This window comes from Phoenix dactylifera, chromosome 17 (genome assembly GCF_009389715.1).
Source record: "Phoenix dactylifera cultivar Barhee BC4 chromosome 17, palm_55x_up_171113_PBpolish2nd_filt_p, whole genome shotgun sequence".
Lineage (NCBI taxonomy): Eukaryota > Viridiplantae > Streptophyta > Magnoliopsida > Arecales > Arecaceae > Phoenix > Phoenix dactylifera.
Window position 1 is genome coordinate 12,615,828 of NC_052408.1, and position 17,480 is coordinate 12,633,307.

The following is a 17,480-nucleotide window of genomic DNA, read 5'->3' on the forward strand; positions in this document are numbered from 1 at the left end:
CTTTTTGTTATATGCATAATAAGAAAGGTACCTACAACCTCACCCACTAAAAGGTCAAAAAATAATAATAATAAAAGGTGAGTACCAATTTAACAGGAAGTAGAAGCTGAACACGTAAAGTTTCCTTGGAGCTTTTGATGCAATTAATATAACTCAAACATTGATGAAAACAATGGACACGATGTCACTAGTTATAGCCGTGATTTCCATGCTGCTGCTATAATTATAGAATATCCCTATCTTATTTCCTTCTATAATATAGTAAAAGATTTACCAAGTTAAATCCATTTCAAAAATCTTATTTCTTATTGCAGTCTCGGTATAACAAGACGATAAGGTTTATAACTCATGTACCGGTAAATAATTGCACGTTCATACAGGAACCAAGCTCCCCAAATCTCCAGTTCAAAACTTGCGTAGCATAGGAAACGGAAAATAATATTCTCATCTTTTGGGGATCTGATGATAATTTTCTCTTTGACATTGTTTCGCAGTGAAACTGTTGATTGACGGACTTCTAAGCAATTGAAATATGTGACCAGGGACCGATAAGTAATTTCGTCCTGCGCACGTTCTCCACCTCGCTCGCTCACTCCCTCCATTAGCCTTCTTCTCAAATCGAATCCATAGCGATCTCAGCTTCTCGAATCGAATCCATTGCTCCAGCTTGGCCTCTCCTCGGGAGCAGGTATATCCAATCTGAACCCTAACTTTCTCCGATTCCACTCTGCGTCTTCTTTCTTCTTCGTCTCATAAACCCTAGCCGGTCCGAACCCTAACTCTCATCAATTCTATCACGATCTTGGCTTCCGCATAAAGAGTTGAGGAGGAAGAGAGAGAGAGCGAGATGTTCTAAATCGCCGCATTGGGTCATGGTTGTCCAAATATTAGTATGCTTCCTCTGTTTACTTTCTTTTGCTCGGATCAATTTATCTTTTTGGTACATACGGATCAACTTATCTTTATTTATATATGAATAGGTGATTTTTTCCTTTAAGTGGAAAAGTTGGTTCTTCTTTGGTATGGTTTGGTACTTATTATGATGGAATTTAAGATCGGGTGATGCGAAAAGAACCGATTTTGATTAAGGAAACATGATGCCTTTGGAGGCAATACTATTCTAGATGACACCGTGGAGCATAGTTATGTTTGTATTGGACTCTGGGGAAAATGTGCTTGGTTTAATCTTCGAGAAGATCTTTAGAAGTCCAGCATAGGAGTTTCTATTAGAATTTCTTAATCCTCAGGTATATATGGGTGTGACTGGAAATCGATTGGTTGGATTTAACTATGGATGTCCTTCACAAGGTTCTTTCACCTTTTCAATGATTCCACACATAGTCTATGCGGGAGCGGGAGGGTCTGCTGTAACCTGTAAGGAGATTCTTTACGCCTTTTTTGTTGGTTATTGAGGTCTGAGATTAATTGCCCAGGTCTTTTTGTACATTTCATTTTCTGGATGGAAGTGGATTAGGTTGTGCCTCTCTCTCTCTCTCTTTCTTGTGCGCGCGCGCTTGCTCGGTGGGAAAAGGAAAAAGGAAGCAACTTGAAGAATGCCAATTGCACAATATCATTAGAAGGATTAGAATCTAGCAGCAAAACAAAAAGAGGAGGCAGGTCTTTGTTGGCTGTTGTGTGCTTAGAAGAACACAAGCTTTCCCAAGAATCAAACAGTCTGACACAATCTCTGCATGACTGTTTCTTGAAAAAAGATATTGATTGCTCAATTGTGCAAGAAGGGTTGGACCTGGTGGTGGAAAAGCGGGAGAACAGATCATGGCTAGCTTAACAACTTGACTGACCCAAACTTGAACAACTGCCTGACTATCAAAGTCAACAACTAATTGAGCCATGCTCTCCACTGGGCAACTCAAGGGAAGAGTCTGCATATAGAACTGAGGGAATCTTATTTGTGAAATCTTGTGACAGGCTTTTTGAAAGTGATGGGTTTTGGTGTTAGCTCATGTCTGCCATATTGGAGATTGTTGTCCCTCCTTATTCTTAGAGTCAGCTACTTGTCTTCTCAATATGGGATGGTAGGCATGGGGTAAATTTGTGTTTTGTGATGGCATTACAAAAACTATCAGTAATTTGTTTCCTGTTGAAAATTTTTAGATCCTACGGTTTCATTTGAACATGTCTTTTAGTTAAGTGGGTGGTCAGGGTATTTTTGTAGCTTGTCAAGTTGATTGGTGGTCAAGCCTTCTAAGACACCGTCCTGGGAACATTGTACTTATACATTCTATTAGTCCCCAGATTATGAAGAAATGTGCCCAATTTATCTGTTTTGTAATTCTATAAGCATGTTTATGAATGTATATCCTTGGGTTTAGCTCAAAGAGTAACATGATCTGCTGGAGCTGTTAGATAGGGAAGTCTTTATTTGCTTTTTCTGCTTTTTAAAATTTTGAATACTCTTGACTTTGTATTCTCTAAACCCCTTGATAAATGTTTTTGTTCTTTTTGTTCATTAGGTGATTTGGAGGTCGATCACTGCCTGGGAGACCTTGAATGTCCCAATCCTTTTGGGCCTCTTTTTTGTCTCTGTTTATTGCATGTGTGTTTTTCACACTCTAAACAATCACCAAATGCCTGTATAATCACTATATTGTATTTCATATAATATAATGCTGCACATATGCATGCATTAAAATATGCTGCACATATAAAATATGCTCTACATTTGCATCTCGACATCATCTTGAGTGCGTTGTTATTATCAAATAAAGTTTAGACTCGGGAAAAAGATGGATCAAATCAAACTTTTTCTCTTGTTTGGGGAAAAATATAGAAGGATGCGTATATGGATCAAAATTGTTGGTGACTAAGTTGGCATGTGATATTTAATGCAGCAGAGTTCAGAATGCTTAACTGCCTGAGATTTGGATGAAGCATTACACCTTTTGTGGACAAACTGAGGGAAACTTATTAAAGAGGGTTTGATCATTTTGGCAATAGTTGGTCCCAGCGAGAAGGAAGTCTGGAATACAAATTAAAGGGTCATAGGACAGGTTAGAGGAAAGATTGCTGAATTACAAGTTCAAGGGTCATAAAACTGGGGAAAGAACTTGTTCAGATGTTTTATGTCTGCATGCATCAGGTCGAGTTAGAAAAGTTGTATTATATTGCATGCTAGAGTTTTATCTCAGTCTCCTTAATATCAACTTATGCCTCATATTTGTGTCAACCCAGACCCAGCCTGCTAGATTGCTTCTCTTGATTGCCTGTGAAGCTTGATTGATGACTTTTATCATGGGCTGTCATGGCCCATATTGCACCTCTGTGTAGCACAAGCCCGAAAGCTCATATGACAAGCCAATCCATATAGAATTTTTATTTGCTAAACTCTAAAATACAGAGTAGAATTTATCACTTCATGATCAAGAGGTGCCTACAGTCAAGATCTTGAACCAATAGACCTCTGTCATTGACGTTATGGTCATCTATTGGGTTCCTTTTTTTCAGTCAGCTCTAAGTTACAAAATCTGTAAAGGAAATGATAGCCTTTCCTCTCTCTTTTTTTTAATATCAAAACATTTTGGTGTAAAATTACCAGGGTAGATTTTCTTACAGATTGCAGCACAGTTAACAAAATTTTAAAATGCAAATTTGAGGAAACTTTCAAGAATTTGATATGAAGTGGATATAACTCAATTGAGGGGTCAAGGATTTGCCAGAATTGCCACCAGAATCCCTTCTATGTCATGCAACATATAATCTTATACGTGTAGAAAAATGATTCAGCTTAGGTGCAGGTTATGTAGTAACTTGTGGAGCTGTGAGTTATTTCTACCTGTAAAGAAGGTATAAATTAAGCTATGACGCTAAGGCCTTGATTTTGCTTGTTAATGAAGGATGAAAATTTAGAAAAGAAGAAAGGAAGACACATGCTTTGACCCAAATTTACTCCGGATCAACTTAATACCTCTATTGTCTGAATAATGGCCTGTCTCTTCTTTTTTCTTTTCCCTTTTTTTCAGGTACAGAATGTAAGACCTGGCATTAAGCACTCTAAAACACATATTCCCTCGAAGCACTCTAAAACAAACATGCACTCATATCCATGTTCACTAAGTGAATCAAATTAAAGGAAAAAAATCATTTGTCGAGAACAAACATTGCCAATACTGGCAAGTCCTTCCTTTAAGAGCCAATATGTGGGTTGATTGGCCTCTCAGGAAATATGAGAGATATTAAAGTGTAGCACATTCCTGCGATAGGTTGGCAGCAGCAAGGACTGGCTAAGAAATTGCAGCCAGCATCCCTTGCACGCTTTCTGCGACCTTCCGATAGCCCTCAATGAATCCTCAACCCAAATTGTTGGAGGTTGAAGATAATCCGTTGCTGCTTTAATAACTACCCATGCTCCTTGGAGTTTGGCATCTACAATAGACTCTATTGACAAACGAACCCAACCTCTCACCTTCAGTGTTTGTTTTGAGGCCATAAGCAACTTATGTGGAACTTAATGACACCAAAGTTTAAAAGAAAAGTGAAACTTGCATAAGTATCAAGAGACTAATTTCGACTGAGTTGACAAGTAATCCTTGTCATGCATCTTCTTGAACTAAACTATAGTACTATTGTTACTTGTGCCCATTAATCATCTTCCCCTGTTTTTGTTGTTTTCTATTTATAGTTTGCTTAGGTTCTGTTGGACAAACTAGCCTAGTTTCAGTGACTTATCCACTTCTTGGTACAAGAAATATTATGAAATAAGTAAAAAAGAATGTATAGATGCGAGAAATAATTATTGCCATCCATTGGCCTATTGTGTTAACTTCACAAATGCCTAAGCTTACTATCCTTATTCTCTAGTTTCACAAGATTATAATTGACATGAATTTTGATAACTTCGAAATATCTGATCTCCAGTCTCTTTTTTTCCCTATAGAGGACACAAAATCTTTGCAAAACTGTTTGTAATGAATAAAAAAGTTCTTCATACTTGTTTTTACATGGTTGGATACTTCAATCCATCATGTACCATTCAGTGTCATCTTTGCTTAAAAAGAAGATGGCTAACATGGTTTAACATAGCATGGTGGTTACTCATGTTCCTGTCAGCGACTGCATTTACCTCCCTATGGATTTTTGGCTTTCTCCATATGCAGGAATCTGTCTAATGAGACCTCTCCCCACATATTTGATATTATTTGTTCAAAAGACCTTCTTTATCATCTAAACGTCATTATTCCTTCCTTAGTTTTTGTGTTGTCATGCCAATTATTGTCATCAAATCCTTATTGGTACATTGGTTTGTTCTTCCTGGTGCAATCTGCCACTTTGTGCTAGTAATCATTCTGTTTCCGCATTGAATGCCATTTATTCTAGCAGGGTCTTGGTATTTAATTCCTACATGAATAAGAGCTCCCTTTTCCTCCCCCACTGTCGGGTAAGAAGAGGCATTAATGAGATAGAGGTGGAAATTTCGGACAGCAACTGTAGGGAATGACTCGATGAATTGAAACAATTGGCTTCCAGGTTGTGGCTGGAGCAGTTAAAGCTGTTGCAACTCATCACATGAGGATCCGAAATTCCCCTGAAGTAATTCTCATCTCTTTAGCTGGCAGTAGCAATTAGCAAAAGCAGAGATAAGATTTTCACCAACTTTGAGTGGATAAAGTGTACCAACCTCAGGTGTTTTTCTCATCTTGAACACAAACCCAACTAACAATACCTCAAGGGGATGCACGTACTCTTATTCAATCACCTCATATTTAATCTCACAAGCATTCAGAAACATCTCTCAGATTCTTTATGTTCATGACATCAATGCATGCATTGATTCATCATTAATTTTTTTCCAACTAGACGCACTTGCAGCATTGTTTCTCCTTGCAGGTGCACCACATGGATCGCTTTTGGTTTGGGTGTCAGTTCTTCCACATGATTTCATCACTACCATGCTACATCTCTGTGTCGACAAGTAGAAAGGGTTAATAGTCAGGCGATATCTTCCCTGTCAACAAAAATTCTTCTTTGATGTGAGGACAGTGGATCAATTCCAGTGCCAAACACACTGATAAAGTTGCATGGCAGTATTTATTATTGCATGTGCATGGAAAAAAGGCAGGTCACGGGTCACATTTCACTTCCTGCTTACTGCCACCACCGTTGGATGAATGATCTCATGGTGCTAAGTATCGGAAGGAGAACGAAGAGGACAGCAGTGATGATGGTGTCTTAAATTTTTTTTTTCTTTCAGGTACCAGTCAGAAAAGAGAACATCTTTGTTCAATGACTCGCCAGCAGCTGGCCATGGTAAATGTTAATCTTGACACTGTTGCTGCCTGGAGGCCCTGCTTTGGCTTTTATTGAATGCAATGATGACTTTGTAACTTTCTACTTGGTTGATCTCAAATAATTGAGCTGAGCTAGGTTAGGTTCATTCTGAACTTTGTGGTGCCTCTACTCATTCATGGCCCCTTTTTAGACTAGGCAGTACCAAAAATCTGGCCCATCATAGTACTCCTCTGAATTCTACTGTTCGATTGATTGAAAATGCTTATCATGGCTTTTATTTTTTTCCTGGAGCAAGTCTTCCATTCAATTACATGTTCAACTTTAAGTCAGGTCATTGCAATGCTGCTTTCGAAATTATAAATTGGATGACAGAGACATAGTCTTATCAAACTCAATAAATTTTAGGTTCTTAAGCCTGGCCATTGCAATGCACAATGGCACGTATCGTATCATTTTTGTTCACAAGAAAACGTTTTAGTCAGCCTTCATTCAAGGTGATTGATGAAAAATGTGGTTAGGTTCTTGTAATATTTGCTATGTTAATATTGGTTCAGCCGGTCATTCAAAGTAGGCTCTAGGTGGACCAGGAGCTTTTATTTGCTTCTCAGGATTGGGCTCAAGGCTTGGGACCTCATGACGCCATTCTTTTGCAGAAGATTTTTTAATACAATATTTTCTCACATCCAATGGAAGGCTAGACGTGCAGCAGATTGGATGGCTGGCTCTAGCTCCCCCAAGAGGCAAGAGCTTGGCACCTATGGATGTTTCCAATTACGAGTTATAGAAACGGTAAGTATGCCACAAACTGCATATGATCCGGCCTGTCAATAGATGTTCCACAGGTAAAACACTTGGTATGACTTCTAAACAGATGAAGCAGACCATTTACAGAGATTTATACGTTCAGAGTCTTTATAAACAAAATTTAAGGTAAATTTACCTTCGTGATGTAACTAAAGGAACGGTTTTTCAATAGCATAACACTGAAAAATAAGATAATACTTTGGTTGCATGGAACTTCTTTCCAACTTGATCACCCAGCAATACCATACATGTTGACACGAGGAGTAACAAATGTAATTATACCTCGAAAACATTACAGCGTTTCCTATATATACATAAGGTTACTTGAAGGGATATATGTGCTATATGTGTAAAATTCCTAAAAAGATATATGTCATTTTTTATTGCAGGTTTTATAACAATATTGTGAAACTCTATACTTATTTTTTTAGACGAGAAAAAAAATGGAGAGAGATCCTAATTATGCTGTAAAATGACATTATTTAATTAGTTAAATAGTTCATACATTTGACAAACAAATGTACTCAGACATACCTGGACAATTCTCGCATCATGCAACTATGCCTACAATATTTTTAAGCAAGCACGCGCGCTCCTCCCCACCCCCCCACACACACACACACACACATATATATATATTGGGAAAAAATATAATACATTTCTAATGCACAAGCGCCACCAAATCCGTTCATGCCCACTGTGCTTTGCCAACACAGAATCTGAATGCGTTGTAGCCCATTTTAATAACAGGAGTGAAACAATCCAGGACCTCATCCAAAATAGCTAGCCGAAATGTATTATTTGGGTTCTTTGATCCTGTATAAGTACCCACGATCTACCCGGCAAATAACCGATATGGGATTAAACACACGCCTGCACGAATCCTCACATGCTCCCACCCATTTAAGCCTTGACGCCCTTGTTAAGCTAAGGGTTCAAATCTATTTAGATCTAATCACAAATACAACGACCGGCCCGTGGTCAGCTTTAATGGATCCGTACTGCAGTGTCCTCTAATCCACATAGATTATGAGTCAGGTCCACTCCGATACCATATGAAACAACCCAGGATCTTATCTAAAATGGCTAGCCGGAAGGTAATATTTGGGTTTCTTGATCCTATATAAGTACCCAAGATCTATCTGGCAAATAACCAATGTGGTACTAAACACACACACGCACGAGTCCTCACAAGGAGACTGCTTCATGCTCTTTCTATTGCATGTTGACCCGACCATGTATTATTCTTTGCCTCACTCCTTTCATATATTAACTCAAAGTTTTTTTTAGCCAAACAACTATAGACAACCACATATTTGAATGAAAGATTCCAAGGACATAAGAGTGTGAAACAGTATCAAAATCTCTCATTACAACAAAAAATGAAAAGAAAAGAAATTACAATGATCCGAGTCTAAGAACCACATATTGACATGGAGAGATCCAAATTTAAGCCCCGCCCGTTTAAGAAAACTGAGCACTCCTCAGAATTTCTAGCTAAAGATGATGAGATGATGGATCTGCTTTCGCTTGCAGATGAAGCATTAGTCTTGTGATTGTGATGCATGGGTAAGGATAACGTCAATGAGCAATCATCCACTTCCTCATTCTTCATGCCATGATCATCACAAGATGATAGTGACACACAAGATTGGCATCTTTTCTCATCATTCTCCTTGGACTTGAGCTTTCTGGTATTATGAGGCATGAGAAGTTGGTCATCTAGTTTGAATACCTGTCATGGATATAAAATGGAAAGTTTTGAGTCAGTTCCATTTTGGAATGATAACCTACACTTGGATGCACATGGGGAATTGTTCGGTTGAGACTCCAAAGTGAAATCCCATGCAGTTGTTATCGCCCTTTATATTTTGCAACAGGAAAAAAAACAACTAATATTTGATACCACAATAGAGTAATACAGAAGCAATTTTTGATTAATTATTGGAATGGAGCAGATTTTTCATCTCATAAGATATACTACAACAAAAATTACTTGAGACTTTGTATGAGAAATACTTCTTTACTATGCCCTTAGAACTTACGAGAAATTACTGATTCTTTGATTCTTTCCTCATCTTGTCACAATTTATCTTTCGTTAAATCTTAATCTTTTTGAAAAAAAAAAAGTAGCTTTCCTCTGCAGTGTATCTTTACTGCATGACCTAAAAGCCAGTGTTCATCAATCAGCAATGGTAGAAGATGTATAGGAATGCATCTGTGTTCTGGAAGTGGAAGATAATGCGATGGTACTATGTTGGTATGACATTTAATTCTTTTTACTACATGGGAAACAAAAACGATATTAGTCATGAAAAATTAAAGTGCATATGGTGTTAAAAATTTAAATCTACATATATATATGAACTTCAGACTTAAAAATAAAGTGTGTTTTCCCACATCCATTCAATCTTATCAAAATTCACCTAGGCATCGAAACTATGAAAGTTGGTCTAGATGGTGAACACAACAGAAAAAGAAGAATAACAACAGAGGCAAAAGACACCAGAGAGGATAGAAAGTCTGAAGGGAGAATAGGGAAGGGGAGAAGGGTCCTCTTTGCCTTTATGTTGTACCTTAAAAGGGTCAGTGTCTTCTTCCATATGCCCCTGCGCTTTGTCCTCGGAAAGCTGATCACCTGCCAAGAACCCTGTTTCCATGCCATCTTTCTGCCATCTTAAGTCCTCCTTTATTCCCCTTTTCACTGCCATGGCTTGCAAATAATCATCAAAAGAGTACTGAGAGGTGACCGTCTCACAGATTCCTTTGCTGCATTGCAAGCTACTGGAGATGGCATGGGCCTCCATTCGGCTCCTATTTTTTTAATCGACAAAAGAAGGGATAAAGAAAGAGCAAAAGATGGTGAAAAGTGAGGAAGATATGGGAAATGCCTTCAAGCATTCCAGATGCAAATTAGATAGCTAACCTTTTCATGGGAAGAGGAGAGAACATCAACTCAGGCTGGAATTCCTTTTGAGGTTTCAAAGAAGAGAAAAGAGTATCATCATTTTGCTCACGAGCACCACCATGAGAATCTTCACATGAATGTTTCTTCTCTTGAGTCTGTTGCAAACCTGGTGGTTAACGAGAAACTAATCTTGTTAAATTACCTTCTGCCATGATAGAACTTATAATTCTTCCATTTACTCAAAGAATAAAACTAAAAGAGTCTACCATTTAACAGGCAGGTCATTTTAATTCGTGCATTTTCCCCCCTCTTTGGAAAGCATTAAGTTTTTCTAACAAAAAAGGGCTGGAAATTAAAAAAAAAAGTAGGCTGTTCTTTTTTTCCCCTGGTGAAGCGGGCTTTTTTTATCTGGTGGATTAGGAGAGAGACCATTTTGAAACGTGCGACTTTCATAGTTCATGCTTTTCTGCTTTCCTTTTAATCGTTTTTATTTTTTTCTTTGGACAAGTCACCTATGAGATTATGCACTAAAAAAAAAAAATGCGTCTTAGTGGATATAGTAGGATTAGTGGATAAGGCACATTTTCAAATTTAGCTGCTGATTTGTAATTTATTTAAAGTAATAGTAACTAAGCAAAAATAATTTTCTGAGAAGAACAGAGAAAACAAGTTTTCTGAGATAAACAGAGAGAACAAGAAGAAAAATGATTTAGTTTACCGATGTTGGAAAGATGATACTTCTTGACTAGTTTGTCACAATCGTTCGGAGACAGAAGGGAGAGAAAGAGAGAGATCCTCGGGCTTCATAAGAAATATAAGAAATGACAACAAATGACGTACAAATAAAAATATGGCCTTGCGATTAAAGCGTATAAAAATTACTATCAGATAGACGTTCTTCGTTAGAACTAACAAACAGTTGGGGAGATATGTCTCCATACCTTGCTTGCCAATGTCATTCCTCATGCTTCTATACATCTGATGGTAAAAATACCATATCCTTGTTAGCCAGTAGAATTGAAGAAAAAAATGATGGAATACTAAACGGAAAGATCGTATATACCTGTAGATGACTCTTTACATGGGAAATAGTTAGCCCTCTCACATCCATCAGCTGAAGAACAAGCTTAGGTGTGGCTTCTGCAAGAATAAGTGGAACTTAAAAGACCCATTTGGTAAGTAAGACCCCTATGGACAACGCTCATGAAAGCCTCAGGAGAAGACTCACAAGCCAACTAGGAGGAAGACAGTATCACAAGGAACCACACACACAGGGTTTACAAAAAGAACGGGGTGGGAGAAGACATACTGTCTTGGCCTCCAAGCCTTTCAATGGCATGAACAAAGCAGTGATGGAGATCCGGTGTCCACCTCAAGCGAGGAACTTTGGATCTTATGTACTGCCTCACTGCTCCATTCCTTCCACAAGTCCCCATTTTCCTTCCTCTCACCTTCTCAAGTGGGCTTCTCCTCTTCTGAAATATCAAAGAAAGAAGCTAAACAGTATCTGAGGATATGAAAACTTCCACCACCCTTGCCTAACCCTCAGCAGCTAGAGATCAAAATTCGCACTGCAGTCATAACTCAGCCTTCTCTCACTCCATCAGTCTGTCTCTCCCCTCCACGACCCCTCTCAAGGGTTCAATAAATATTGTTGGGAGACTGTAGAGTTTAAAGCAACACCCCCACACACACACACACACGCAGAGAGAGAGAGAGAGAGAGAGAGAGGGAAAGTTCCCCTGGGTAAAAGCATAAGCGCTGGTCACGAGCCTAAGATCTTCTGGAAATAATAATGATTATTATTTGGACGGGTATGCGGATATAGGGGTGGCTTTTGACCCGCCCAACGTCGCCATGATCACAAAAAAACGGCTGTAGAATCTCTGAGGGCACGATTTCCCTTCACTCCCCTTTCTCTGCTGCTCCACAATCGCTAGTGTGTGTATATATATATATAACATACGGATAAAGAATAATATGAATTGGCTGCATCTGATTACATTGATTTATTTAAAGTTTCTATGAGAAAATATTTTATTTTGTTTTGGGTTGCCTTGGGGTCAAACAGCTTGTGACTCCTATCACTGGCTTTCTTGTCGTAAAGTCAACCAGTTAGGAAGAACAGGAACAAAAGAGAGAGAATCTACGCCCTATGAAGCATTTGGACTTCAGCTCGAGGCCCTAGTACTTGTGACGTATATCAAACCTAAGTTTATCCCTGGTGCTGGATGGGCTTTTCAAATCAATCACAAGAGGTTGTCCATATTTTTGGCAGAAGGAAAGGGAACAATTTGAAGCTATTACAGATATAGGGATTTGGAGAGTGAGAGTTCTAGCCTGGACGCTTGAAAGGTAATATTATGCTCTTTATCAAAAGAAATATTATGCTGAATGCCCCTTAATACGTTGTACACAGCTTTTTTCATCATGTATGGTGCAAAAAGCTCAGGATTAACTCCACCTATAAAGAACAATGTAACTTTTAGCTAATCCAATAATACTACTTTCCAAACAACTCAGGATATCTACCTCTATTTCAACCATAGTGCGGCTCCACAATAAACTTTTGACATGACATACTGGATCATTATTATCTATCTCTCACATTCCTTGCACTAAAGTCATCAGTTTCATAATTTTTAAAAAAAATCACATATAATACTTTTTTATTTTTAAAATATACTTTTCATCGATATGTACTATATGAATAGATGATGCACATTAAACAAATTGTCATCTAGCAAACCAATATATATCTCTAAATAAATTGATACATAATTTTCAGAATATGGTGTTCGTCGGTACATAGTACACAGTCAAGTGGTGCAAACTTAATAAATTAATTATTTAGCAATCTAATGCATATTTTCAAAAAAATTGATATATAATTTCTGAATGTCATATTCACCAATACACACTACATAAACAGGGGATATATACTCATCAACTTGTTGATATATATTACAATATTTTTGGATACCCACCTAACAATAATCCAATACACCTAAAAATAAATCGATATACAGTTTCTAGAACATGCTTTTTACCGGTATACACTATATCGTCAAGTGATACATACCAAACAAATTAGTCATTTAGCAAGCTAATACACACCTTTTAAGTAAATCAATACTCGATTTTCAAAATATAGTGTTTGCAATACCAATACATAGTACACAATTTTCTAGCTTTATCTAATATAAAAAAATTATATACATATAATTATTTAGATTCCATAATCTCTTAAGTGCAAAGATCCTTAAAAAAATAGAGAGATTTGGAGGAGAAGAAAGGATTCAAAAAGAAGAAGAAAAATCTCACAGATAGGAGAGATGGTTTGATGAGGAAGATGACAAATGGAGAGGCTTGCTGAAGAAAAAAAAGGATAACGCATGCAGATTTGTTGTTCTTCTTTGGTTTTTTGTTTTTAATCATGGGATTGACAGCTTTATTGGTAGAAAAAACCTCCAATTTTTAAATTTCTTCTTTAAGATGGTCATATGTGGCAAAATAGGAAGCTTGTCTCATATTTTCTTCTCTAGCCCCGGGTCCATATATTTGATTTTTAATCCATTGCACTTGTATAGTTGTAATTATGGTTGAAAGTTTTGGTGCCACTATTTTTCAACAATTAGATCACTAGTCGGTCTAAGGAGGAGGTTCATATTTGCACCAAAAAAAAAAAAAAAACAGAGAGAGGGAGAGAGATCCTTCAACTAAACAAGAAGCATAAGAACCCTAGTGCCATAAAAATACTAGAGATTCCTTTTTCGTCGTCGTAAGAACGTGTCTCCCGGTTCTAAAGCAATGTGAAAATGACAATCCACCAAAGTGAATGGAAAAGTTTAGCTCTTGGTCCCCCCGCCCTCCCTCTCTCTCTCTCTCTCTCTCTCTCTGAGAGTGAGTGAGAGAGAGAGAGAGTTGTTTAGGAGGTAGGAAATCTTCGGGGTGGACGACTGGAGACTATCCCCCACCTTGAGTACGACATTAAACACCGTAATGAATACTATTAATTATTTAATAAATGATTACACAGAAAAGACGTACATTTATTAATATAGTAAGAGCTCATTATAAGTTAATACCTTTTTTTTCTTTATTTACTCTTTTATATCTTCTTCACTGATTTGGGTATGCATTGTTCCCCAGGCAAGGAGACAAGAGAATTTCATGTCTTAATGAGGAGGGTTGAAGAAAAGTACATAAAATTATTACATGCAGAAGGTTTGTTGCCGAAACTCGAGAGAAGAGGAGATCAGTGGGAATAGTAATGGCGATTAGATTTTCTCGGTCCGGTTTTCGTTTAGCTGCACGTATCTAGTGTTTGTAGGTATACGCCCGTACCACAATCTTCCTCGGTCCGGCACCCTACGGCTACTGCCCCGGGAGCACTCCATCAACTGTCAGCGGTCCCAAGATTTATATCAGAGTGACTTGACTTTGTTGTAGCTTTCAACTCTAATTATGAATTCCAAATATGTTGTCACCACAAGTTGTGATCACGTTCTAAGTATATGTTAGTATTTTAATTTTCTTTCGTCATTTTTTTACTCAAGAGGAATGTTTTGATCATCCTATATCAACCAAGATATTAGGATGATTTAGTTCTTGCTATGGGCCCATGCATTTCCCACTGATTTGATTTAAATAAATTTGAGCAGCTAACACCCCCTTCTACTAAAAAAAATTTAGTTTTGTGAGACCTATCTAGACATCATATCCATCTAATAATTTATTTGTGCCGCTATCCTTAAATTACATGCACGAAGAGTTTTCAAATTAATATTCAGTTTGTTGATTTTATGGCTCTATATATAATTATATATAAATCTAACATTTCTTCGTGAAAAAATTACGATGAAAATAAGATTTGATTTACCTATTCTATTTATAATATTAGTGTGCTTTATATAGAAATTGAGCCCTCTGACCGAGAGATCAGATATAGTAGAATACGATAACAAAATTTTATGGTTATGAAAAAGATACTAAGGACCAAATATAATATAATACAATAACAAAATTTTATGATTTAGTACAAATACTAAAATTAAATATTACAATTTGATCTCGTAATTTTTAGAGATTGCTCTGAGCTGATATACCAAGATTGTACATATGATATATGGCGGCTGTGATATTCAAGATCATACATACTATAATGAACGAAATTATGTATAAATCCGACTAATTGTTCTGTTAATATAAGTTGGAAGGAGATAAGGAAAGAAATAGATAGAGAAAGTTTGTCCTCGTTATTCAACCGATGCATCAAAAACTCTTAAGCTAATCATATCTTATATAAAATATAGGCTGATACTATGTACAAAGTAGATCTAGAAAGAGGCAATTTTTTTCTTAAAAAATTTTATTTCAAAGGATCCAAAACTCTCTAGAGTGACATCCAACCAAGTCTTTTCTACCGGTTTTTCCATCTTGGTCGAGATATAGTTGTATTTGTGCTCCATATCATCATAATATGTAAAATACCATTTATCTTAATTAAGTATTTATTATCTAAAAGACAATCAATACCTAACATTTAAATCAGCGATATACTTTGGTGTCTTGAAATACATATAAAACGATTGTGTATTTGTGTTTGCCCTAATAAGCAAACTAGCATCTATCTTAAACAAAATATTTTACTATCAAAACCTGAAAATAATTAAAAAAAAAGTTAATACCTAAAATTCAAATCAGTGACATAAATGCCATATGGAGGTCTAGAAATATCTTTAAAAAAATTGGTTTTCCAAACTTCAAAAAGCTGAAGCAGACCTGAGTCTATCTCCTGAGCCACCAAGCAAAGTGACCGGTGCCTCAGCTTTTAAAAGCCTTGCTTCCCGCCGATAATCCAATTTGCATTCACGGCGAGGCCTAACGTGGATACCTCATCGGTAGTCGCCACCCGATCAGTGCTCTGCTTCTCCCGAGCACGAGTCGCAAGGAAGTTCCAGCGTCAACAGAGGAGAGCCCCCACCCTGAGGGAATGACACGTTAACAGTTAAAAACGTCATGATTTGTGGAAGAAGAATAAAGCTCTTATTCTTTTGGCCTTTTGCCTTGGAATAATTTTTTTCTTCTCCTTTTGGTACAATTTGCCTTGGCATTTAGTGGGGGGGGACAGAATAGAAGCAATGATGGGAATTCCTGCACCAAGGAATGATGGTGGCGAGGACGGGACGGCAGATGATAGCTCGTGCCCACCGAGCCCATCCAGAACAAAGAAATAAATAAATAGATTAAATAACAATTTATAAAACTGGATTTTGATGTCTTAAATTTTTTTTAGAGTATTTGTTTGGTGGGAATAATCAAATGTTGGAGACTTCGAGGCCGCCGGATATTCTTGGCGTTTGCGGACAGAACTGGAAAGATGTGCGAAAAGGCGTGAAAAAATGAGCTCAAAATACGTACGGATGCTTGAATTGTGGCTTTGCCTTTCGTAACGTCCCCTGTCGACCATGTAATAATGTAGACCGTGACTTCGATTTTTTTAAAAAAAATATTAAAATACCTATTCTGATATTAGTATTAGTTTTTATATATATAATTTATTGTATACCTACTCTCCGGAAATTATTAATTGTATTATATATCTCTTCATTTATTCTATTTTTAAAGTTTTGGTTGAGAGTGTAAAAATAATCCTTTTGAGTTTTATTTGACATTGTTATCTTTTTTTTTACATTAATAACTATAAAAAGTTAACAGCAGATTTGTATTTAAAAAGTGCTATAATTTTTATATAATTTTATCAAAGTATCAATGTCAAATTCTGATAATATTATTCAATATTTAAGAATTAAGTTTTTATTATCATCAGCCAAAAATTGAACAAAAGGGTATGCATGTAAAAATAGGATGATTTGAGAACACACACGAAGATAAACCTATAATAAGCTATTTTTATAAAAAAAATATATATAGAAAAAAATCTATTATTACTTAACATGCTTGTATTTAGAAGAATGGTTTTTGACGACATGCATGCAAAAAATCTAATAATGATCATTATTTGTCCAAAAGATAGTAATCGAAATTGATATATTAAATCAAAAAATATTATAATAATTACTATAATAATATTATAGTAGATAAAATGATAAAAAAATGGTTTTTAATTATGTTAAAAAAAAGTTGCACCATACCCTCTCTCATATTAAGGGAGCCCCTATGTTTTTTCTTTAAAATTATTTGTCCTAATTATTACCTTAAGGCTTCACCCTCTAAGCCCGATTTGGCCTCTAAAATTCCTCATTATATGTAAATAAAGATCTATAGTTAAACTTTTATAATATATACCCTCGTAAAAATTATTTATTATATTTTTACCATCTAAAAATTATTATCTATATATATAAATATTCTCAAACCATTATGTTTCTACGACGATGCATCTTAGATATTTAACTAATGACGTTAATAAGCAACTCTTTTCTTTCTAAAACAATATTTTTGAAAAATTTTAAGATTCAATTTATATTGAAAAGACCTATACCTTTTTACAAATATT

The 17,480-nt window shown here is 36.4% G+C and overlaps 1 protein-coding gene and 1 long non-coding RNA gene across 3 annotated transcripts; one reads left to right on the forward strand and one right to left on the reverse strand.

Annotated features, from left to right (window-relative positions):
• The first annotated feature begins 562 nt into the window (after positions 1 to 562).
• Positions 563 to 6,398, forward strand: LOC113463472. The gene is made up of 2 exons (XR_003387731.2): positions 563 to 688; positions 5,845 to 6,398. It is a non-coding gene; the product is annotated as an uncharacterized LOC113463472 (long non-coding RNA).
• Positions 6,399 to 8,351: 1,953 nt separating this feature from the next.
• LOC103717704 (myb family transcription factor MOF1-like) lies at positions 8,352 to 15,936 on the reverse strand. Of its 2 annotated transcripts, XM_008806186.3 has the most exons (7): positions 15,743 to 15,936; positions 11,268 to 11,433; positions 11,022 to 11,098; positions 10,900 to 10,936; positions 9,977 to 10,124; positions 9,627 to 9,864; positions 8,352 to 8,785 (listed from the first exon to the last, which is right to left on the reverse strand). In XM_008806186.3, the coding sequence occupies exons 2-7, from the start codon at positions 11,392 to 11,394 to the stop codon at positions 8,465 to 8,467; spliced, it is 948 nt and encodes a 315-aa protein (XP_008804408.1). In that variant the 5' UTR covers positions 11,395 to 11,433; positions 15,743 to 15,936; the 3' UTR covers positions 8,352 to 8,464. The 2 variants fall into 2 exon arrangements, with proteins under 2 accessions (XP_008804408.1, XP_038971004.1); XM_039115076.1 differs by lacking the exon at positions 15,743 to 15,936 and having other exon boundaries at positions 11,268 to 12,595.
• Between the last annotated feature and the right edge of the window lie 1,544 nt (positions 15,937 to 17,480).

Excerpts from the sequence above, each read along its gene's own strand:
- LOC103717704 (XM_008806186.3), bottom strand. The coding sequence starts at position 11,394 with ATGGGGACTTGTGGAAGGAATGGAGCAGTGAGGCAGTACATAAGATCC. Across the intron at positions 11,099-11,267 it reads AAGGCTTGGAGGCCAAGACA|AAGCCACACCTAAGCTTGTT; the intron begins GTATGTCTTCTC and ends TTATTCTTGCAG. Across the intron at positions 9,865-9,976 it reads TCTCCTCTTCCCATGAAAAG|GAGCCGAATGGAGGCCCATG; the intron begins GTTAGCTATCTA and ends TTAAAAAAATAG.